This window comes from Scardinius erythrophthalmus (assembly GCF_964197995.2).
Source record: "Scardinius erythrophthalmus genome assembly, chromosome: 19".
NCBI lineage: Eukaryota > Metazoa > Chordata > Actinopteri > Cypriniformes > Leuciscidae > Scardinius > Scardinius erythrophthalmus.
The window spans coordinates 25,638,828-25,665,132 of record NC_138239.1 but is presented as its reverse complement, the minus strand read 5'-3'; the positions used below and the strand labels follow the sequence as shown (position 1 = coordinate 25,665,132).

The 26,305-nt window shown below is 37.5% G+C and overlaps 1 protein-coding gene across 2 annotated transcripts in view; it reads right to left on the bottom strand.

The window, feature by feature from the left end:
• smyd3 (SET and MYND domain containing 3) overlaps positions 1–26,305 on the bottom strand; it is a 195,882-nt gene that overhangs the window by 47,335 nt on the left and 122,242 nt on the right. For both annotated transcript variants that reach the window (XM_081347483.1, XM_081347484.1), the window contains exon 6: positions 5,714–5,781. In XM_081347483.1, the coding sequence (XP_081203609.1) occupies positions 5,714–5,781 (68 nt within the window). The remainder of the gene's footprint in view (positions 1–5,713; positions 5,782–26,305) is intronic.

Sequence of the window (26,305 nt, the reverse complement as noted above, 5' to 3'; positions counted from 1 at the left end):
AAAATATATCTCATTAAAGCAAGTCTGTGCTTGTAGCCCTAAGCACCGTGCTCAGTAAACAGAAGACGAGTGAAAAAATGAAATACTGGAGAACAGAGCAGGGTAATGAAAGAATATGGAGGACAATGGGATGATTTCCTCTCATCTTCTTCCCTCTGCTGCGAACAAAACATAATACCTGGGTATTGCTAAGCAGCCCCAAACATCAACAGACAAGGCGAATAGCAATCCGCTGCGGTCATTTATTAATGTTTCCAAATAACAGTGCTGAAGGTAGTCATTAACTATGGCGGAACAGAAAAGAACGCTGATCCTGGAACACCCTCACACCTGAATACAGCTCAATTTACTGCATTTTCAGAACAGCGGAGACTGACGCAACTGATACAAGGATATGATGTCAACAACACCCACTTAGAGCTAACTACTTTTGGCCCTGCGTGTGGACTTTTATAAACTCTCTTAAAACACACTCAAACTAGTTTCATATGGCTACTAACAGTGTTTATATACGCTTTGCTATCTATTTATATTTTTCTAAAATGTATTTTACACCCCAGTGTCATTAAAATCACAATTCAAATAATATGTTTAATAACATTTTGTGGTGGAAATTACATTTGAAACATTTTTCCCTTATCTCGCTAAGCATTTTATGTATCCTAAATTGAACATTTTAAACAAATATACAAATTTATAATAACTTAAATGAATAAATGTTCTAACTTTCTGCATGATTTGACAAAATTACAGGTTGTTGGAAATGATGCACAATAAAATTACATACATTTTTCCCTTGAAGTTTTCCTCACACATTAAATGTCTCATATCTCAAGTACAAAATACCTTTTAATGATTTTGCTATTTTTATTTTATTTTATTTCATACAATAAATACAGAAAGCTTTATTAGACTATTTTTTAAAATGTAATGCATATTTTTATTATTATTTACAAATATTTAGGGCCCGAGCACCGATGGTGCATCTCGGTTTTATTATTCCTTTATTATTTTTTTATGATGAATTGTGAATGCATCGTACAAATAATAAAATAAATATTTGAAAATATTTTAAAAGGTTAAGATTGAAAATCAGTAAAAAGTAACAATAAAATCTACAATGCACTGGTTTTATTGTGCCCTTCATTTAGCAAACAGAATGCAAATAAAGTTATCTAGTTAGTTTTAACAGTTTCTATTATTTTATAATAAACTCCTGGGACATAAAAGTGCCCGTAGCTGAAGAAACACCCAATTATCCCTCACTATTTCCAAGGCCTGAATGGGGTGTTAAGGTGGGAAACAAATCGTCACAAACTTTCCTTGTTCACGGATGACAGCGCTGCATGCGGTAGAGCGCCTGTAAATCTTTATGGATTTCTGCTGCTGGGTTTTGTCAGGCCACAGCATAACAGACTGCCGGCCACAGGTTTACTGGAGCTTAATTTGGGCACTATGGATACACTCTCTTCCACTGGTAACAGTGCCCAGACGGGGCCGCGAGTGTCAGCATGGAGTCCTGGCCATGGAGGACGTCTGACAGCACAAATCCTCCAGCGAGCTCCAGACACAACCACAGGGATTAGCAGAAAACCGCTGGTTCACATCCAGCCAGAGAACCAGTGTTACACTGGAGACGCCACGGCTGAGGACTTAAACACACCACAATATGCTCTCGCATTAGGAAGCAGAGAAACTGACAGTGCATGTCACACTGTTGTGCATGCTGTTCATTGTTCAACCAAGTAGAGAAAATAAATATTGGTAGCTTAGTGCTACCTAAATATTGCCAGTCCTCTACAACTACAATCTATACACACAGGCCCTGTTTACACCTGGTTTTAAGATGTGTTTTGGTCGATCGGATCACATGTGGATGACGCTAAATACAGGTGTAAACGGGTTCTAAAACGTTTTGAGTTTTTCCACTTTCGACCACTTCCAGAGGTAGTTGAATGCGTATTCGACCGGATTGCTTTCGTAGTGTAAATGTTCATGAGGTTGAATGATTCGAACCATAGACTGTAAAAAAAGAGCAACCACAAAAGACGGGATTTAAAGTTTGTTGTCTAAAGACTCAAGATTGGTTTGAAGATGACAAATGTACCAAGCACAATGTTCGCTCACCATTCCTGATTTCTAACACTCACAGCGTGTTCTTCCGCCTAGATGAATGCTGCTGCTCTCCTTATGTTTTCAGTCATCTACTTCTCATTCATATGTAAATTGCATGAGTTTATTTCGTCCATTAGATCGAAAGATCTGAAAAAGCCCATACGTTTACCCGCATATAGACCTTCCCCTCAAAGAAATCAGGATTGAAGTGATCAAAAGTGGACAAAAGAGATAATACCAGGTGTAAACAGGGCCACACACATTGTGTGAAGAAGGCTGTGCATTAAATGTTTATTAAAAAAATTCACAAATATCTAACCTTTCATTAAAGTAAAACAATTGAAAATAGAGGAAAAATATTTCATTTGATCACCTCACAACTTGACGCATCATTCATTTCTGTAGCATAAAAAGCCAAAGTTGTTGGCGTCAATAGCCTCGTGGGCAGCACCGACATATAGTGCAGTTGCGTTTCAGGCGACCCGAGTTCGAATCCCACCTCGCAGACCTTTCCCGATCCCATCCCCCTCTCGTTTCCTGTCTACATACTATCCTATCATAATAAAAGGCAAAAACACCCAATATAAATAAAAAGCCACAGTTTAATACAAAAAAGCTTAATATGGATTTAGAAAAAGAATGCTTGCTTGCCTATAATTTAATGAACCAACCAATTCCTAGTGGATAAAATCAAGCCATGCTCTACATTGTGTCATAGCGAATCTTCTATTTCATCTGAAATATGCCACATTACAGAAAGTAAATGCTTTTTGAACGTCATTCCATGTCGTTTTGTAGAAACACAATTGAGCTGTATTTTAATCGGCCTTTAGAAATGGGAAATTCCACCGTACAATCATGACCCCATCAAGAGCTCATCTGTAGGTGAAAAAAAAAGCCAATTGGTGACAATTGTGAGCATGAAGATTAATTATGAAAGACGTCAGCACTGATAAAAGTGTAATTTAAGAGCAGTTCATCTCTAGGTCTCGGCCCTGTCACCGCCTCAAAGGGAGAAGGCAGAGCGTGACGGCACTAGTGCACTGACACTGGCCTGTCACATTTTAATTGCTATCCCCCTCTACAAACAGAAAACAGAGAGAAAGAAGAGAGAGAGAGGAGGACGAAGATAGCACAGAGACGGTTCCTATCATTTTTTTGTAAGACAGACCTATCGAACACTCCTGCAGCAACCAGAAGGCTAAATATAAAGTATGTTGTACTACAGCTAATGTGAAATCTATGGTGATTTTGCATGCATTGCATACAATATAGCATCACACATTTTTAAAATAGCAATACTAAACAAGTCACTCTCCATTCGGAAGCTTTAAAATGTGTTTTTTCAGCATTTTCAGTGGTTCTTATGAGATGCATTTCAGCCCAGAGGATTCAATCCAAGTCTTACATATATGCACAAAGCAATTTGCAGAGGAAATCCCCTCTATTTCAGGGCTCACAATGTGTCTCGGCAAGTTGTAATTTAGTCACATTGAAAGCTGAATGTCTGTTTATGTGTAATTATTCTTGTTCCTTGTGCTGCTTTTGGTTCAGCCCCTCCGTGTGTGTGTGTGTGAAGGGGAGCTTCCCTGAGGCATGTTCAGTAGCAAAGAGCAATCGTAGTATGTAATCCTAACTCATGTCAGAATCCCTCTTTGTGACTGCAGAGCTAATAATATGAACATGTTTTCTGTCACACAAATCTGCTGGGCGTGAAAATAAGAACAGTGGCCTAACTGACAGAGACACAAGAGCATTGTGGGTAAAACTAAGACAAAGTAAAACTTAAAGTATGGAAGTTCACGTTCCATATTTCATCTCAAGCCATATTTCATGTCTCCTTAATAAACAAGTACACTAGCTTTTGGGAAAGAAAATAGAACTTTATTCATGAGGAAAAAATGTTTAGTTGTAGTGGAAATGATGGCCAATTTTTTTTTTTTTTTGTGATTTAATTTTAAATTATATGTAATAACTTTTCATTTTATGTAATAATTAACAATTTCAAAGAACACTTAATAATTAATAATTGTATGAAGGTTTATTCAACACTAACCCTAAATTTGAACAGGATTAGTAATGATGCTTTTCTTAGCAATTACCACAAATAATTTCCACACTTTTTCCTATGTTCAGTGCAAAGCATGCTGGGATGTCACTTATGTCACTCATCTGGGGTAATATCATCGTATTTTAAATATAATAATATTTTGTATATATTAACTATTAATAATTGTATGTAATACTTTTCATTCTTTTTAAGTGCAATTAAATGTTTAATTTGATGGAGAAAAAAAAGTCAGTATTTTTTATATTATGCAATAATTTATACTTTTTTGATGGATTAGATGGATTTGATGGATGGGGCTAACCCAAAGTATGAATAATAATAATAGTGACACTAATAATTTCCACAATTGTTCTATGTTAAGTGCAAAACATTCTGGAATGTCACTCATGTCCCTCACCTGTAATATCATTATATCTTTTAAAAATATTAATATTTTAAATCTTTTAATGATTAATAATATTATGCAATACTTTCAATTCATTTTAAGTGCAATTTAATGTTTAGTTTGACATAAAAAAGAAAGAAGAAAAGTTAAAGGGGGGGTGAAATGCTCATTTTCACTCAATCTCCTGTTAATCTTGAGTACCTATAGAGTAATATTGCATCCTTCATATCTCCAAAAAGTATTTTGTTTTATTATATTTTTAATTGAAAGATTGGCTGTACCGAGTCTTTCCGGAAAAAAACGAGCGGCTGGGGGCGGGCCGTGTGGGCGAAGCTAAAGCTGTGCTAACGCGCCGAGCTAACAACACACAGAGACATTTGTTCAACAGTTTTACTCACCGTTCCAACGCACGACCGCGAACCTTCATTGTGACTGCTCGATCCTTAAGCATTAGACGATCTGCAAATCCATCGATCTGGGCTTTGTTTATAAAACAATCATCGTCGAAATGCAGGGAACAAACAGTCTATCACAACTCCGTTTATGCTCAGGAAAACAAACTCCATCCACGGGTGCCTTAACGCCGGGTTCTTTGGGAATCTGTGCAGGGTTGTCTTGCCCTGGCAACCAAAAACACACTTCTTTGGTGACACTGACTTCCCAAAAGCCGGGCAGGGCGCTTTGATGGCGAACTGCTTTCACTCTCTTGCTCTGTTTTATGAGTGCGCGCGCGCCCGCGATCTTACCGGAGAAGTGCCCTTAGGACCCATATAAGGAAATTCCGCCCTCTCTTACGTCAGACAGAGCCATACTCGAAAAAAACTTTCCGAAACTTGTGACAAACCGGAAGGACAATTTTTGGAACTAAAATAGTCCTTCAAACGTACAACTTAACTTTTGAAACTTTGACCATGTTTAGCATGGGAATCCAACTCTTTAACAGTGTAAAAAACTCAGTATGCATGAAACAGTAATTCACCCCCCCTTTAATATTCTTTATACTATGGATTTTCTTTTTATCACTAACGCTAAGTATGGATAATATTAACAGTGACGCTTTTCTTTGCAAGTAGCACTAACAATGTCCACAATTGTTCTATGTTCAGTGCAAAGCATGCTGGGATGTCCCTCATGTCACTCACCTGGGGTAAAGCCCCACCCCCAAATCCTGCAGCTCTCCATCACTGATGCTGAAACAGTTGCAGGTCACCTGTGTGAAAACATGAAAAAAAAAATTCACCTCAGAGTGAGGACATAATGATAATATTCTCCTCTCATCATTAGTTCTCTTGTTAATTTGACTATTTGTCTCTTTTTCTTCCCGTATAGAAAGTAATGATGCGGCCTGCCAAAAAAACGTTTATGCAAATCTAAATTAACTCATGATTTGGTGAGACCAGACTTGAATAAGTTGTTCTGATTTCGACCAGATTCCAGATGTTCACTATCAAACCCCTCATGGAGAAGCACAAGGGCTTCGTTGAGTGAGTGTGTGTGTGTTTGGCTGCTGCTGACTGATGGTCTGATTGCCGTAGGGACGATACGCTGCAGAACCGAAACTGGACCGAGTCCATCTCTCGTCCGTAACTAGTCACGGCAACTTAAAAAGAAAGAGAGAGGAGAGGATGGTAGCAGGTGATTCTGACAGGGTTTTAGATTGGAGCTCTGCGGGACAGATGAGCGGAAGGAGAAAAGCAAACAAAACACAGTCGTAAATAGACAGCATGAGCGTTGTTTACACGGGGTAAACCGCAGTGTGTGATTTCAGGGACATTTCACAACAGAATGAATTATTAACACGGAGAAAACGCATCCAAAAATGAACCAAATCGATTGTGCTGCGGGGTCAAAAAAGCCATTAGATGTTTAAATAAATGATAGTTTAATACACCAACACCCTTAAAGGGATAAGTTCACCCAAAAAATGAAAGCTCTGTCATACTTTACTCATCTTCACGTCATTCCTCTCTGACTTTCTTTCCTCTGTGGAACACATGAGATTTTGAACAATGTCTAGGCTGATTGTTTTCATATAATGAATGTGAATTTGAACTGTTAAGGATGTACTTCTAAACTACATATTTTCTAAATCAACTCTAGTTGGTCTCAAGGGAACCCTGTATATTTAGGCAGGAATTTGAATTCAATCAATAACAAGGAATCTGCAAATTTTATAATACATTTTTACTTTGGTTACAATTATACATGAAAAGATATAATGCATTATAATGTACATTATGAATACCTTTGCATACATAAATTTAAATCATTTGCTGAAAATCGTCACTTATAATGTTGTAACTCTCAAATATCGTTTACATTTGTGTACACTGCAACCTTCTGCAAAAATAAATAAATAAATAAAATAATAATAATAATAAAGGAATTATTAGATTAAAAACTTAAAAACAAATGCTGTCTTGGCCCCTAACTAATTATTTTTTAGTTCATTTTTTAAGTTAAAGCACTAAAATTACTACAACTAAAACTGAAATAAAAATAATTTAAAGCCAAGTAGGAATTTCATAAAACAACAAAAACTAATAAAAATACCAAAATTATACAAAAACTTAAACAAAAATTGAAAATACAAATGTACATTTTTAAAAATGTACTTATTTATTTAAAAAAATATTATAATAGTATATAAAAAATACATAACAACTAGGACAATTTCGATATTGGAATGTCATGAGGGTAAGTACATGATTTTTCATGTTTTGGTGAACTATTCCTTTAATCATCTGGTGCTCTTCTTGTGGCGGTCAAAAATGATTTCAATTTTCAGCTTTTTTTTATTTCAATTAAATTAATGTACTATATTTAAGTTTGATAATGTTTTTTAATTCAATATTTTGTATTTTTAGGGGATATTATGGTACTTAATTAGATTTCTGCAGTAGTTATGATCCATTTATTAACTTTTTGAGCATAAACCTGAAAATGAAATTTCCAACTTAAAATGTCATAAATCTTGAATGATTTGAAGCAATGTATTTCTTTTCGGTCAAGCACAAGAGGGTTAAGGAGAACAATCCAGTGAAATCGTTGAGACTGCATTATAATATTCATACCCACAAGCAACCCCAACTTTGACCCAATCGATCGCAAACGTCACCTCATTCCCAATGAAGAGTTTCAAACTCTAGCTAATGCAAATCGATTTAAATACTCTGAAAAACAGCATCACACACACAAGAAAGAAATTAAACGGTTGACAGGCAAAAACACCCCTTGATGTTGCCCTCGTATGAAAACATATTTCTGGCGCATGCCCAACTAATTAATGGCTAATATATGTGAGGAGCTGCTGGGAAGACTGGCGGCTCTTCATGTGGCGCCATTGCAGAGTCTTTCATGTGGGGAGCGTGAGATGGGTTTCAAAAGGTGTGACTGAACGACTGCTTGGTTGCAGTCTCACTGACGACAGGTTGAAGTGTGTGTTTGTGTGCATATTGCATGTCTGAGGTCTGGCATCTCGCTCCACGTATCTGCACTACACAATAGAGAATTGGATCCACACTCACCCTATTTTAGTTACATGTCACTTCATTATTCACATATTGTTTTCTACATTCTGAAAATAAAAAAAGCATGTAAAGACGGACAAATGACCTCTCGTGCTTTCAACAGGATCCAAAAAAACAAACATGGACTTGAACTAGATGATGTGGGATAAATAAATCAACGTGAAACCATCCAGATCCAAGTAAATGCAAGGAGACTCTGTTCTACATAAAAACACACTGACACTGTATTCATTTGCATTTGCTTTGGCAAGTAGTGAAGTTCTCAGATGAGCAATTTGGTCAAAGAGACATACTGCAGGGACAAACAAAGAAGGGTCACCCACATAAAAGATAATAATAAATCAGAATACATATACTGTATATGCCTATGGAGTGAGAGAGAGAGAGAGAGAGAGAGAGAGAGAGAGAGAGAGAGAGAGAGAGAGAGAGAGAGAGAGCACTCAAAACTTTAACTCAAAAAAAGTTGAAAGGCTCAAACCCTTGCAGAATCTACAAAAATGTTAAGAATTTTAAAGGGATTTTAAAGTTGATGAATAAAAGCCTAAATTCAATATGTTCATCATATAAAGCGATCATGTCTCTTCAGAAAATTTGGATTAAACCGCATATGGATTAGTTTTACAAACTCTTTATGAACTTTTTAAAGAGTCAAAGTAGTAGTTGCGTAGCTGCCAGAAACAGAATATTTACCATTTGCCAGGGACAGAAATCATTTAGATTTCATTAACAAAGATCTTCATTTGAGTTCCGAAGATGTACGAAAGTCTTATGGGTTTGGAACGTCTTGAGGGTGAGTAATTAATGACAGAACTTTAATTTTTGGGTGAACTAACCCTTTAAGAGCAGGGGGGTGTAAACTTGAATCAGAGGATCAGGGTAAATTGTACTTTTTTGTGTTCTGGGAAAAGTACTAAATGAAAAAAAAAAAAAACATGCTCACATATTCACATCCCATTATGATACCCCATGTTGAACATGTAAAGTCAGAGCAGCCATTCGTGCTCAGTAACTGAAAAGCACCGTACTGCACTGACATCACACCAACTGTACTGCAGACCTGTTATTCAATGGTGTGAATCACTTCTCTGCCTTTCCTGCCAGTATGCGCCATCTGCACACACAACACATCACGCTCAAAGTAAATGGTGAAGTTGTTTTTGAACTTTTTAGAACTTTTAATGGAGAAATCACTGGCAGAGTTTTGAGGGCATTATGTAACAGCACTGATGCAGATGAAGCAAATTACCTCAAAAATGCTGTGTACCATATCATCTTCTCTCTAAATAAATACATTAATTAATTTCAAACCTCTGTATTTTCCATGTTTTAATATCTCTAGGTCAGGTTGGTTCAGCTGGGATTATGTTCGATTTTACAATGGCAAACTTTTTTTTCAGGTCTTGCATTTATAGAGTCATTTGTCAGACACGCCCGCTTGCATCTGCACTGGAAACACATCAAACCACTAGACAGCCCAGTTCATTCACATTCTAGCAAACTACACAGTGAAGAAGCAATGATGCTTATACCAGTGGGGAGGCAAGGGAGGCAGTGCCTCCTTAAAAAAATTGGATAAGAAACAATCCATATTACAAAGATAAAACAACAAAAATATTATAAAATGTGATATTACAAAGTGTATAAATCACTTGTTTTTCTAAAGTAATCTGTCCAACTGCGACACCAGCAGTTACAGTGGGAGTCCGTGAATCTTGCCTCCACTGAGCCCATTGACTTTTAACAGACCCCCTAAAGCGTATGCTGGGTTTGGTGGGCGTTAGTTGAGAATGAATGGGGGAAAGTCACATGAGAGGAGGCAATACCTTCATCACGCTATGATTGGTTATGGTTGGATATGATTCGTCCGTGCGATAAATCCCCCCTCGTTTTGCTGCGCGTTAGCGAATCGGTCTGAACGAACAAAATAATGGCGTTAATGGAAAGACTAACCCAATGTCTGTTAACCCATACATCATCAGGTGGTATCACTCATTTTTGACCAACAGGACCCAGCAGGTCCGAGTGAACCAGACATTATCTGAGTGTAAAGTCATCAATACAGGTGTCCCATTCTGTTTACATTATACACAAACGATTGTACAAGCAGTCATCCCAGCACTTTTATTGTCAAGTTTTCGAATGGATACAGACACTGACATTTCTGGCTATAGTTTGGAGGTTAAAAAGTTTGTACAATGGTGTGAAGACCATCATCTCATTGTAAATACTAAGAAAACAGAAGAAATGATTTTTGATCCCGAACATCTAGGGGACCATACTCCATTAATGGCCCATAACATTTGTATTACACAGGTTCATTCTAACAAATTTGAGGGTGTATTGACTGTAATTTGTCTTGGAATTTCCATGTGAGTTCTGTATGCACTAGTATCCAACAGCAACTCAACTTCTTGCGAAGGTGTGACTCAGGGTGTTTGGGGTTGGACAGAGGGTATTGATGTTATTTTATCATGCTGGGATAGAGAGTGTATTTCGTTACGGAATCATAGCTTGGTTTGGTAACATATCAGCTAAGTTAAAAATCACAAATAGACTGGTTCACATAGCAATTAAAATGATGGGGTGAGGAAGCATCCCTCCCTCCAAATTTTCTTTGAGAAAACCATAGTTAAACAGGCTAGGGAAATTATAGCGGACCCCTACCATATCCTGTACTCAGAGTAGGAACTGCTCCCATCAGGTAGACGCTATAGGATTCCAATTAAATACAGGAAAAGATACCTGAATAGGTATAAAAACTCTTTCGTCCCTTTGCCGGTGAATCTCCTAAATTCGGGACATGGGGTGGGTGTGATAGGTAGTAAATGCACTTTTGTCTGCACTTTTTTTTGTTTCTGTGTCTGTTACTGCACTATAATTATGTATTTTATGTGGCAGCTTTTGTGTCCAAGACAAATTTCCCTAAAGACAAATAAAGTAATCTTGAATCTTTAATCTAGAAGACTAATTAAAAAGTAAGTAAACAACTTACCCACCTACTGTAGATATCACCGCTTTATGTCCCATCAAAATCAAACGTGAAATGGCCTGAAAACATGATGACTGTCGTATGTATTGCCACAGCAATAAAATGAAGAACATACATACTCTGGACACCCTCTATAAGAGACACCAAGCATTTTAAAAGTAGTATAAAAGCCCAGTTCATGGATACATACATTGGTCACACTGGCTTTGTCTGCCGGGACAGAAAGGGCACTAAACAAGCATTATGATCAGTTGTATCTCATTTGCAAAACCGCCAGCATGGCTGGCTGAGCATACTGACACAAAAGCACAAGGCTGTTACTGTCAGCCCCAAAAAATGCCAGCCACACCAAAAGACACGCAACTCAAAGCCCTACCGCAAACGCTCCCTGGACAGCAACCAGAACTCTGTCAGAGCTCATCAAAAACACAGAGGCTCCCTGGAAAATAGAACAGTGCACATCTTTGTCCGAAGGCTGTTTTACATGTACTGAAGGGCTGCCCATCAAAAACAGAAAAGAAAAGGAAGAAAGACACGGCCAACAACAGAATTACATTAGAACAACAACATCGTCTCCCCTCTGTCTCATCAGCACACCTGCTTTCTACTACAGGGATCAAAGCAGGCGATTCCATCACAATGGCAGGATCCAAGCGAGATGCAGAGGATGGCTGGTTTCGAGAAAGACACTCAATATAATAAATAGGTTTCTGTTCTCGTCTGGCCCTCCCCTCAGATCTGCAATGCAGCCCAGGGGTCTCGCAGCGCTCATGGACCTGAGTCGTGAGAGGTGTTTTTCAGATGAATCTGACACGGCAGGTTCTCAGAGAGAATGTCTTTAATCACAGGCTGCCTCCTCTTTCCACCGGAGGTGCAAACACTGGGAACAAATCTATACATTTGTAGCCTTTGGGGAAACATTAGGTTTCTGACTTGGGCTAATTTTTCTTTATACAATCTTGGGAGAAAATTAAATTGTCACAAGAGGATACATCAATTCTTTTTTTCACTTTATACAGAATTGAAAGGTCTATATAAAGTGAACGGAGAGATCTATAGAGTATTTCAGCCATGCAAAAACACGCAATATACTTACAGCTATGATGATAAAAAAACAAACAGCTAATGTATACACCACTGCACAGAACCCATAATGAATATTAAAGGTACAATATGCAAGAATTTTTTGCCGCTAGAGGGCGCTACATTCCAAACAACAACAACGGCGTAGCTTGATGACGATGTGAAGGAGCGTGGAATGATGGGAACTGTCGTTTTAAATTCCACCGTGGATGTAAATCAGTCAGACGGGAATCGAAAAATCATGTTCATGGATGGGGTAAAGCTCTGTTTTTATAAATGTTGTGTTTAATGACATGCTTTTTGTGGCGAGGGGGCGTGGTTCAGCGCGGTCTGTAACGGGAGAGAGAGAGAAACGAGACGAGCGGGACGCAAGTAGGTCAAATGCAAATGACGAACACCTTATTGCAGTATTATTGGCGTGGAGAGACCGCTTAAAGCCGCGCTGGAACGAGAGAGAGACTGGAGAAAAAATTGGACGCAGAGAAAGAAAACCGGTGGATCCGAGCTCTCATTTTTTAACTGTTTTGTGCGTCGCGGTTGCCACGGTGAATGCGCATTGTGCGCGACTTATTTATTTATTTTAATTTAATAAAGTACGAGTCCCAGTCACGCCGACCCCGTCTTCTTCCTTCCTGACTCTTGAACCTTATCACACTTTTATTTCATTAAAATTAATTAACAGCACTAAAAGTAAGGTTTAATTCTACATTGGTTATCATAGATGTTTCTGTATGTCGAATTCATTGTTGTGATAACGCGGCGCAGTTTTGCGTGTTCTAAACAATTGTTGTAAAAGTACATTCGAACATACCCACATCATTTGCCAAAATACTGATTAATCTTTATGTATAACACATGCTATATTTATTTACATTGCCAAATAAACAATGTCAATAAACTAACATTAAACACAAATCTAAAGCAATAATACTTTCCTTACAGAAACATAACCGTAACCATACCACATGTGGATATAAAATTAAGCATGCTTTGTCGACAGAACCAGCTGCAATCGGTAAAGAATAATTGTGTTCCATAACGACAGCACGAAACAAGCTAACGTTTGTTGCTTGATAGACGCTACAATTACAACTTCCGCATTTGTCCAGGACTCCACGCAGTACGAGCGGAAACCGAGGGTAACGCGGATATGACGCAATTGACTGGTGACTCCCAGCTCCCCCCTGCTCTAACGCCCCGTTTCCTTGGTTAAAATCGCAATTTTCTCGCGATTTAAAAATAGTTTGAAACATTTGGGATATTGTAAGTAATCAACTTAACAAAATATATAACACTGGCCTTGAGATTTTGGGATATTTTAATGCAAAATTCTTACATATTTTACCTTTAACCTACTGTATATAACTGTATCTTGTGACTGAAGGATGATACAAGGATGGCATATATTGTAAAAAAATCATATCAATTACCATGTTTAACACTATGAAAAGTTAAACAAATAGTAAAATAAATGTAACCCATTTATATATCTATATTGGGTAAATACTCTACATTTTCCCATAGTAAATGTTTCAAATGTCATTCTCATCACCAACAATGTCATCACAGAATGCTATTAAATAATACATAATCTGACATGTGAATGGCGTTGTAGGAGTGTTCAATCATTTCAGGGAAATTAATTAATTAATTAACTAACGACAAACAAACAAATTTCTATCTATATGGTGCAGATATGACGCCAGATCCCGTAAGTCTAACTCGCCGCTGGTTCCTTCGAGTTTTTCTATGGGGTTTTATAATGGGGTTTTAGATTTATGAGTAAAATAAAGCCTGTGGTAAACATAACTTGACAATATTTTGACGTTTTGTTCTTTAACATATACTGTATACTGCACACACTCACACCCCAAACTATCTAGTTACTTATTAAAAATGTATGTTTTCAAAAATGAACATAACTGCTTCAAAATTCACGTTTTCACTATGGGTGTGTGTTTTTTCATTGTAGAGCAAAACGTCAAAGTATCGTCAAGTTATGTTTACCATAACTTGATAGGCTTTATTTTACACAAAAAAAAAAACATAGGAAAATCTCAAAGGAACCAGCGGAGAATTAGACTTCCGGGTTCTGACGTCATACCTGCACCACTTTATTGCAAATTAGATAATTTGGATAAAACCTCGGACAAATTAGTTTGAAAAAATAATTTTCTAAAAGTCCACATGTCCAAAAGTGCTTATAGTTGAAGAATCACCCAGTTATGAGTTGTAAAACATCAAGATCATATTTACAAATTCACTCCCATTTGCCCTAATATGTAAAAACAATGTAATTGGCTAAAGGTTGTTAACTAGTGAACTCTACAATAATTTTTAGAACTGCCTAGTGTGCTTTCTTTGTTCCTCAACATTTTACAGTATATATAAATTAATGTATGATAATATTATCATTATTATATGTCATTAACAACCAAAAACATGTAAACATATTTGCCTACTAAGCGGGGGTGGGTGGGGGGGGGGGTACTCTGGATTCGGGCCAAATTCCAAACTAGGAGCCCTCTCCTCGGACAGCACGCCAAATACGCATACCATTTATTCTATCTGACTTATTTATAAGTGTGAACTTGTGAATGATAATTCTGACACAAGGTTCATTTGGGGCAGTCATGGCCTAATGGTTAGAGAAACCCAAAGGTTGTGCATTCCCTACTCACTACTCCTAATGTGTGTGCACTAACTTGGATGGGTTAAATGCAGAGGACAAATTCCGAGCATGGGTTACCATGTCACTTTCACTTTTTTCCACTTTCACTTTTCAACACCAACACATATAAAACACTTGAGATTGCACTATTTACACATTCATCCTCCAATATTTAAATGTTTTTTTTCCCTTAAACTATTTCATCCATCCCCAGTCCTGAATACATGGTGACATCCTTGCTAACAAATAGGCGTGTGCACTTGATTTCCTGCGGTACACCGGTAATTCCTGTGGATGGCTTTGTCTTTGTATCCCAGCATTCCTCTTTGCCCTCCTCATCTAAATGCAGAACAACGTACATACCTGGTTATGTTTGTACGAGGGCTTTTCAATCTCAGCGGTAAGTCTTACGCCATTAGGCAGCACAACTGTTATTAAATGGCTAGGGTAGGAAGCTGGGAAAAACAACCAATAAAACCAACAAGAGTTTAGATGCGTCAAGCTCCTCCAAATCTTTCTTTGTCCTCCCAGACGAAATCCACCGGCTGTAAGAAGCACTCGAGCACAGCGTCAACATCTGCAGTTCAGACATGGGGTCCTCGCTGGATGGCGTGCACCCATGGTCACCTCCAGGAGAACATCTTTAATAAGAGCAAGCAGTCTGAGACAGAGATGTGTTCATTACTGAAGACCAATTAAAAAAACAGGCAATTAGTGAGTATTTACAGAGTGCTAATACTATGGGGATCCATGATTTTCTTACCTCTCTTTTGGGAGTACAGGGCAATCTGCCAACAATGTTAATGTAGGTTTGGAGCAGGCACAGTGCCCGATGTTATAAATAAAGGTTGCTTGTGTGGTTGGATGGATGGTAGATACCATTTAAGGTCAGTCTACATGAGGGAGGATTTGAGCTTTCTAAAATAAGGAGATGAGGAGAGGGGTTTGTTTATCTTACTGACTAGTCGCTCATACAAAAACACTTCAGTAAGGTCTGACCTCTCACACCCAGAGCAACCTGCACTGAAGGAGTGAGGCGTTTATACAGTAAATAGAGTTAAATAGAAACATTATGAATAAAGTATCTTTTAAAATAAAAATAAATTTTATGTATACATAAATATATAATTAAGAATTAAAGCTTTCAAATAGCTATCAAGATCAATCAAACAGCAATTTAATCCATCTTCATTTTATTACTTGGAATTTTTAAAAAAAATTATGGATATTATATTACTCAGAATAACAATATGCCTATATATACTTTATGTATAGTTTTCACTTAAAGTGATCCAACTCTTGATCCATTCAGACATAATCAGAGTTTAGGGTATGTTTACTTTACACGACAACGATGTACAATTCCTTTGTGTAAAGACAACAACGTTGTCAAATCGTTCACCGTTCACACAGATCCACGAAAACAACTAAAAACGCTGTATTATTCATCCCAGGCCAGTAGTTGGCGTTTTGTCACTTTGTAAAGAAACCTATAGACTAAACTCGTAATACGCATGACGTCACTATTTTCCCAAATTCACGTTTTTGTAGTTTTCACGCAGAGAAAACTTCAAAAACAAATATTTGCGTTTTCAGGCCCCCAAAACCCCATTGTCGTGTAAATGAACGGCCAAATCGTATTAAAAGTTTTTCTGTAGTGTAAACAGATCCTTAGTCTCATTTCCCAAGGAAGCACATTTTGCTGGATGAATCAGTCACACAGCCTGTGCCTGTGTGTGTGTGTGCATCTTGTGTTTGTCTCAGTGTGATAGAGAGTGAGAAACAGCAGGCTTCTTTCACATGATGGCATCTCCACCTGTCTGCTCTGACATCTAGGTTCTGTGTGACATCCGTAGCCCATGGCAACAGGATCTGCGACTCCTAGACACACACTCCATCTGCATTCAGTGTGTGAAGCAACAAGATTAAAACTATCAAAATCCACCCGAAATGGACCAAAAAAAAATCTCACATTCCCACACCCTGCCTGCTGACCTTTACCACTGTAAGAACTGTGAAATTGGTTTTGTGGTATTTCCCCTCTAAAGGTAAAAAAAAAAAAAGCATTGGCTCCTAATCGTGCCTTTGTTGGGTGACTATGTGAAGGAAGAAGCATTAAGAATTGCCTGGTGCAACATTTTTTTTTCTACTAAGACTTTAGGCCTGTTCACACCGGGACGGATTTCGCGCGCGATATTCGCCGACGTTTAACGCCTCGTGACTAAACAAAGGGCGCCAATGTGAGTGTGCACACCTATGCGAAAAACGCCACGCGTAAAAGCGTCATTTTTTAAAAAACGCCTCGGGTTCGTTTTTTTGGTTTGACGCGCCGCGCCAAAAACTATCCGACCAATGAGATTGGCGCTTTAGCTCACGTGTCTGGAGCTTCTGAAGTTACAGTAAAACACAACTTGGGGGCGCTCAAACACAAATTGGTCTTGCCGAGCACACATACGTAACGGCGAAGAAGATATACGCCGAGTAGCGTCTGGTCTAAACTAGACAGTATAAGAAGGTCTAAACACTGCCGGGAAGAAATAAGACGAGGAAGATGCAAGGCAGTTGAATGTAGAGCTGCTGGTCTCGTTGGTGTCGGAACATAAATAACTATATGACAAACGCGACAGCGACTACAAAAATCATGATAAAGGAGAACTGTTACGGAGTGGTATTAAGCGCCATCTAATGTCAGGGAATGAATTTGCATGTTCACTCGGCTCATCGTCAGCGGAAATCGCTTGGGTGTGAACACAAATAACGCGTTGAAAAACGCTGGCGAATAACGCGCTCCGATATTCGTCCTGGTGTGTACGGGCCTTTTTAAAGGCCTGTTCACACCGGGACGAATTTCGCGCGCGATATTCGTCGACGTTTAACGCCTCGTGACTAAACAAAGGACGCCAATGTGAGTGTGCACACCGACGCGAAAAACGCCACGCGTAAAAGCGTCATTTTTTAAAAAACGCCTCGGGTTCGTTTTTTTGGTTTGACGCGCCGCGTCAAAAACTATCCAACCAATGAGATTGGCGCTTTTGCTCACGTGTCTGGAGCTTCTGAAGTTACAGTAAAACACAACTTGGGGGCGCTCAAACACAAAACGGTCGTGCCGAGCACACATACCGGCGAAGAAGATATATGCCGAGTAGCGTCTAAACACTGCCGGGAAGGCAAGGCAAGATGAATGTAGAGCTGCTGGTCTCGTTGGTGTCGGAACATAAAGAACTATGACAAACGCGACAGCGACTACAAAAATCTTGATAAAAGAGAACTGTTATGGCGTGGTATTAAACGCCATCTAATGTCAGGGAATGAATTTGCATGTTCACTCGGCTCATCGTCAGCGAAAATCGCTTGGGTGTGAACACAAAAAACGCGTTGGAAAATGCTGGCGAATAACGCACGCCGATATTCGTCCCGGTGTGTACGGGCCTTTAGGTGTGTTTTTGTAATTAAGGACTGCAGTCTGTCTGTGCAGGATTGGTTTATTCTTACATGTTGTGTATATAAGAACTGTTGTGGTGTTGAGCTCTAATCTCTGCGGTCTGCAGCGGCTCAGGTATGTCTACCTGATAGTTAGCACTTCACTGCACAGTCTGGTGTGAAGAGATGATCCATGACTGTAAGATCAAACCACCAAACGGTTGTACACACACACACACACACACACACACACACACACACACACACACCGTTGGGTTTTGATAATTTATGGAGACATTCCATAGAAAATGCTTTTTATACTGTGCAAACTGCATATTCTATCCTCTTACACTAACCCCAAACCTACTCTCAGAAAACTTTCTGCATTTTTACATTTTCAAAAAACATCACTTAGAATGATTTATAAGCTTTTTCCTCATGGGGACCAAAAAATGTCTTCGCAAAGACAAGGATAATTGGATATTGCCATATTAAATCAATTAAAATAAACTAATAATTACGTAAATAATAAAATAAAATAAAATAAAATAAAAAAATAAAATAAAATAAAATAAAATAAAATAAAATAAAATAAAATAAAATAAAATAAAATAAAATAAAATAAAATAAAATATCCACACTCACAATGTTTTTTTTAGTGTGTTTTCACTAACCCCCACAATCTCAGAGCTGGACATCACCATCTGTGCCATCATGCTCCATGCACCCTAAATACTGTCATACCCCCAAAAAGTGTGTGTGTGTGTGTGTGTGTGTGTGCGTGTGCGTGTGCGTGTGCGTGTGTGTGTGTGTGTGTGTGTAAATATGCATGCACTATAAATAAAGAGGCACTGTCAGTCATGTGTTATCATTGATGGGAATCAAACAGTCTGGGGAATAAATCACACCCACAGCAGGGTGCGAGTGGAAAAATGGAATCTCCATATCCTGCCAAAAATATCACTGGATGAGATCCAATCCAAACTGTATGTATAGGGTAAAGCTACATAGATACACTGAATGAATTTCCTACAGAGCATGTTATTTTAAGTCAGACTTCCAGCCAACAGTGTATACTTAAGTTAATGTATATTTACAGTAATGCAGTGGTAAGACAGTCAGTCCTAGTAAATAAATACTGCATATGGCTATGCATACAATTTATGATGTACAAATATATGGTGTATACTATCGACTTCAAATTCAAAACAGACGGCAATCGTATTTCTTTGTATCCCCTGATGCAAAGACACTGGGATATATTTTACAACTCCCCACATTCTTGCTTAACTATACACTAGATCACAGAAAGCCAATACGGTTACTATGAAATTGCCTTGCATGAGGCTTAGAGTAAGAATAAAACTTCATTTGCATTGGCAACATGTACTTTTAGATTTATTGACCTACCTCTTCTTCACAGGGGGCTTATTTATGACCCCATGGACTCACTTTTAATACACTTTTCCTTCTCATGCTGTGGAAGGGACATTTGTACAATGAAGACAAGGCTTAAAACATTTTAATACTGACTGAAACCAGAACAGACTTCATAAAATAAACAAGGAGAAATTATACTGCATAAATGCGGCATGACTTAACGCAGGCATCCTCAATTAGAGGAAAAAGATTGGAGTAAAAAGTCAGGATGCACTCTCACGTTTTTTTCTCATGTTCTTATTGTGCGACTCATTAAAAACATCATGTAGTGTGTAATTAGCTCCTCAATAAAATATTTAGCAGCACTGTGTTCTTCATGAATAAATATTCTGCACAATGGAGCTGAATTTGACAATATGTTTTAGCAAGCTGAACTGTGATGGAGTTTAATAACAGTTTTCTACACAGCCTGCATATAAAATACATTAAAAAGGAATTTGCAGTTTAATGCATTACAATGCACAAACTATTGTTACATATTAAAAATTATAATTATATTATAATTTTCTTTATAATTAATATAAAAAATTACAATTGTGTAATTATATATAATTTTTGTATTATTTTAGAAAAAATATATTATATACATATTTACTAGAAAAATTGTAATTTAGCTATTCCAAACATAGCCATATAGATATATGCATACCGTATTTTTTGGATTATAAGGGAGTGTTCACACTAATGAAAAGAGCTAACAGGCAACGAATAAAAGCCACAAAACTCCTATTTTGATTTCATGAGGTCACATGACCTCATCTTAACGATAAAATGACGGATCATATCAGTTTGACTGTAATTTGCACTATATGTTAATCCATTGGAAGCAGAACATCTCCACAAATTCACCATATACATTCACTACGAGGCAAGACCACAGTGTAGAGCTCTTAAGATTTTGAGCTATCCACGACGAGAGAGTCATGATCCATAATCATCAAGTTCTGAGAGAGCATTAAATCAATCCACAACATTATCTCACACACACAGACATATCAATGTCCGCAGGGCTCTAGGTTCCGCTTAAAGCTTCTTAGATTACAGCCAGAGACACTTAAGAGCGTAGGACTGGCACGAAACGCATGCAATATGAATCAGACGTTTTAAAATCACCAACATTTAATATGTTTCATTCTGCCCATGACGAAGTCTGAGGAAGCTCTGGGCGTGTAGAGAGAGTAATGAGTCTGTTAAATATATAATATCCCTGAGAAGTTCCAAGAAACATGGGCCAGCTCTCGTGAACGTCTCTGATGGTGATTTGTGACAGCACTTTCAGCTCGCCCTGAAGTCAAATCCTCTAACCTCCAATCAGAGCTGACCTCATCATTTCTTTCGCTATGCCACCTTACATTTATAATGTATGTGCATTTGAATATCCTTAAGTGAGATGTTACGAGTCCAATCCGACCATGAAATCGGCTCTCATGACACCATGTTGACACAACGGCGGTCTTGTCATGGCTGCATGTTCTGTGACATACTGTACTAGCCTCTACTATTTCCTACTCTTATCAGTGCAAAGGTTGTCAATTCTAGCGAGAGAAGTATTGGATGATGGGCTGGAGGTACTGTATCTTATGCAGAACGGACACCAAATGTCTCGTCAATGTCATCACGTCTTTGAGGGTGTGAGGTCATATGAGGACACCAGGGGCCTTAAGACTTCTCTATCCATTGCTGCCCAATAATGACTTCACCATCAACTTGCCAACTCTAGGAGCAAAATGCAATGTGATAAAGTGTGAATGACAAGAACAGATACAAGACAAGAAAATGAACTCTATATAGAGGAGTGATGTGTTTGATCATATTGCCTGGACAATTTCTTTTTATACACATCAAACATTATTTAAAATAAAAATAAATTCAATAGCATAAATACTATTACAGTGTTTGTAAACAGTTATATTTGGCGATATGTATTTTTTACATTTGCATTACAGTAATATAATAACTTTTTTTGCAAATACCATAATAAAAAATAAAAAATAAAATATTTATATAATTATATATGTAGTGTTGTATTTTCAAAATTAGTTTATTTGTATTTATAAATTTGATTAATTCTTAAAAGTTTAATTATAGTATTTACAAAAGTTGTTAAATTTATAAATACTAAGTTATAAATACTATAATTAAAAATATATATAATAAAAATAAACATTTCAAATATATATATTTACTTTATTTAACTTTATTTTTTAGTTATATATATATTTTTAATTCCTTTATTTTTTAAATAGTTTTGCATAAAAAAAAAAAATAGGCTTTATTTTACTTCTTTACTTTATTTTATTTTATTTTACTAAATTCTTTGGTTTTGGTGTGAAACAACCCATTTTTCCTGAGATCTGCTAGCCCGGCAAGCCAGACCTACATCAAGATGTTGGATCTCCATAGACACGGCTCAATCCGAGGGGCGGGATAAACGGCTGTCTTTCAAATTCCCTCTGCACGCAATAGGACAGCGCTTCAACCCATAGATATATACACTAGATGTCGCCTTGGGGTTCTAAACATGCGTCAAAACCATCTTGGAACAGGGGACTTGTCATAGGAATTAGCTAGGTAACGCTGCTATCTCCGCCTGTTCTTCGAGTTCATGGATGATGCCGGACTTTTGTGCTGCGTATGGATGTTCACACGAACGAAATCTAAACCAGACAGCATGGGATTACATTTACTCTGTGGATGGTAGTAGTCAAGTTGTTTATTTTAAAAGTTAAGTGTACATTTCTCTGCTTGGAGGAAGAAAATGAACTGTGATTCTCGCACAGCTAATGAACTGTGAATGTGCTGTACTCTTTAGATATTATTTGAAATAACCCTTGTGTTTAAAATGTACAATATGCAGGAGTTGATCCTCAATACCCACTTTTGGCTGTGTTGTTCCTAACTTTTGATTTTTTACCAATTGTACTCAAACCTTTTAATGAAAAAAACAAAAAAAAAAAACAGTGTGACGCTTGTAACCTGTAAGTACAGTCCTAATAGTATGCTTGTCCTCTCCCTGTCAATCTTCAAACAGTACATCCATGATTATTATACATAGAATTCCACAAATCTTATGTAGCCTACTACTGTATGTGTGAGTTTTGCACACGGAAGGGCTTGTTTCTTCCTTACAAACTGGGGATGGAGGTGTGGAAGGACACTAGAATTTGTGAAAATGTCAACTGTTTAAAGCCTTTCTTTAAAGAGAATTTCGTTTTGTATAAATTGTATCTTAATTTTAATCAATTTTATTCATCAACAAATTGCCTGTTAATATAATCATGGAGGCGTCCGCGCGGTCACTTGCAATGCACGTGAACTGGAGCGCATCTCATCCTTACTTAACAAAACTCAGTGTATGCCTCACACAGACATGAGAAATACATCAAATACACAAAGCTTGAATAGTCTTTAAACGAAATAATTCAAAACGAAAGAAAAAGGCTACTCTCTGATTACGTAATCCATTATGTGCATTCCTCTCTATAGGCGCGTTCACTACGGAGATGGCGATCTCCGTAGAGCTTACGTTAGTTGATAGATTCAACTTTTGCCATATCTGGCCGGCAAAACTACGAACACATCTTCCTTTTTTAAGAATGACTTAAGTGCCGTTCTTTGCTCTTTTCTCAAAGAAAAACTTAACTCCAAGTCCTCCAGAGTCGCAGACAAAGCCGATTCGAAAGATGTTCGCCAGCAGCAGCCGCCATTCTTTGTTTTCAAGTAGCAGGGAACCGTCGCAACTCTGTCGTCATTATGTTAAGCCCGCCCCGCCTACTCTATACGCGACGTGATTGGCCTGACCTAATTTAGGTTTAGCTCGAAAGTCAATGGAGAGTTGCTAGACTACCCTGGCTGCAAAATACATTTTGCTGCTGCTAGGGTGTGTCTAGATTTCAGGCTAGAGATCTGCCCCTATAGAACACAAATGTTCTATACATTCATATCTGTATATTAAGTGATTGTGTTGTGGATAAAACTGGCATACTGAAGCATTATAGTGAAATGTTCCTCTGTACGCAAGTAGATGTACTACAAAACCTCATGAGGTCGCATACAAACAGCATCTTTGTATTTATACACATACAAACAAAAATAATCCTTATTTTCCCTTTAAAATATTCACCTTAAGTATGTCCCAGTGTGTCCAGAATCCAGAGCATATCCATGATTGATGGCTCCGGATGAGAGTGGCATGCGTCGCCCAACAGCAAGAGAGTAAAAGCTGTATTTTATGAAAAGCACACAGCATGAAATCGTTGGTGTCGCCACTGGAGCGCAAGACCAAATTCTGTCTTTCTGATGGGATCCTGAACTTTGTTTGAACTTGAGAAATGAAAGAGGACCACTAATGATGTCTTCCTACGCAACGAAACCTGTCAGTGAGACTCACAGTGGCAGTGATATGGACTAACTTCCTTAGTTGTGTTTAAGGCTCAGGACGGGCAACTTTTTCTGGTTCGACCCATGCAAGGTATACGTGTCACATTTAAAGTCCAAAGATGATGAGGATGAGGGCAGGGTAAGAGTTTAAAAATGGCAACAAGGCTTATTAACAAAAGCGAAGAGTGAATGGCAAACACCAACAATACCGGACCAAGACAGAAAGAAAATGAGAAACTTAAATACTCAATGATAATGAACTCAATAATGATCAGCTGTGATAATAAAAAAAGGAGGGCTAAAATAGAGCTAAAAATCAGCACTCACATGCTAAAAAACTCTCTTTAAGCATCTTTATGACCCGTGTCCCACCATTAGCATTTTTACAAAGAGTCAACAGAGGAAACTTAAAGTTGGAGCGAGAGCAGAGAGAGACAGCGCAGGACTGATTTAATCGGGTTGAGAGAGTCTAGGGGACTGAACTGGATATGACAATAGCATGCACTAAAGAGGACACTAGTCCATCTTATCTGCAATACGGCAGCGCTGATGAGCAGATTTCATTGGAATGAAGAGGGATCTGATCAGATAAACTTTATCTGCACCAGACAGCAGAGAGAGAAAGTGTGCATGCCTAGTTTTAGACTGTAAAATGCTTCTGTGGGCACAAAACAGATATTCTCACACAGTGCAGGAATTAGTTCATGGTCTGAAACCTTTTTTTAACAAATCAAATTAAGATTAAGACATTTGTGTAACAAACGTGGTATTTTCTAAGGCAAGCATCATGCATGCTGCTCAAAACTTATTCTGAGAGGAATCATTAAAATAAATGAAATAAAATAAATACATTTAAATAAAATAAAATAAAGGTCCCATTTTTTAAACATTAGTTTTACACTTTTTTGAACATTTTAATTTTTTTTGAACATTTGCTAATGTTAGTTAATAAAAATACAATTATTCATTGTTTGTTTATGTTAGTTCACAGTGCATTAACTAATGTTAGCAGACATATTTAGATTAAAAAAAATGTATTAGTAAATGTAGAAATTAACATTATAAATACTAAAGTATTGTTCATTGTTAGTTCTTCTTTACTAATGTTGCTAATCTTAACAAATGAAACCTTATTGTAAAGTGTTACCAAAAAAATAAAAATTACAAACAAAATAAAAATAATAATAATTTTTAAATAAAATATTAAAGACCTGCATTTTCAAAATAATCAGTCATAGTGTCACGTGCATGTTCTGTTTTCATACGGTTTTCATTGTGTTGTGTTTCCAGTTAGCTTCTAAGTTGTTTATTAGTCCTGTCATCCTCTGTTCCCTGTCAGTTTGTCACTGTGGTTTCTAATTGATTTTGTTAGTTCAGTTCAGGAGTGTTTCATTAATTATCTCGTCAGCTCCTTAGTTTGCCCTTATATATAAGCCCTCTGTTTCTGTGAGTTCCTTGTTCTGCGTTGTTTGTTGTTAAAGTCTTTCTCCTGTTTGAATCTTCAATTAAAGACTATTCATATTATATTCTTAAGCATGTATTCTACACAGCCATACTGGGACACATAGAGTCACAAAAACAATGAATCTAGTTAAAAATGAAATAGAAAGGATTTATAGTTTGTCAATGGCAGTATTGTTTTGAACTGTCAAGTCTAATATTTTACAACCTATCTTTTTTGACCACAAATAGCAATATACTATATGGACTGTATTTCTATCCTGTCAGCTTTGACTGAAGTCTAATGTATTGGGACAATTTAGGGTCGAATCTGCATGCACTGGATTTTTATCTGATCTTTTGATGAGTGGTAAGAATTTAATTGGTTAGTGTTCCTGTGGTGGGTCAGTTAACTAATCACTGCTAACTCCTCATTAATAATGCAAGAGAGGATTGAATGCGTGTACATCCTATAGGTATTGGTATATATATTACTATTTATGAGAGCATTTCATGTAAAACCCTACAGGACACGATGCGTAAGTGTCTTTGTCCAAAACTGCATGTTGTAATGAATAAAAAATAAAGCATGTCACAACTATCAGTCATGCACACACCAGTCTGCCAATGGAGGCCTCAGAGCAATAAGTAGAAATGACAGGCATATAGATAAATGCCAACAGTCCAGCACCAACATACAAGCAACACATCAATAAAGAACAACTCAATACTAAGACTGTCCCCAGGAGACAGAGAACGGCGCTATCTAACACAATCTCTT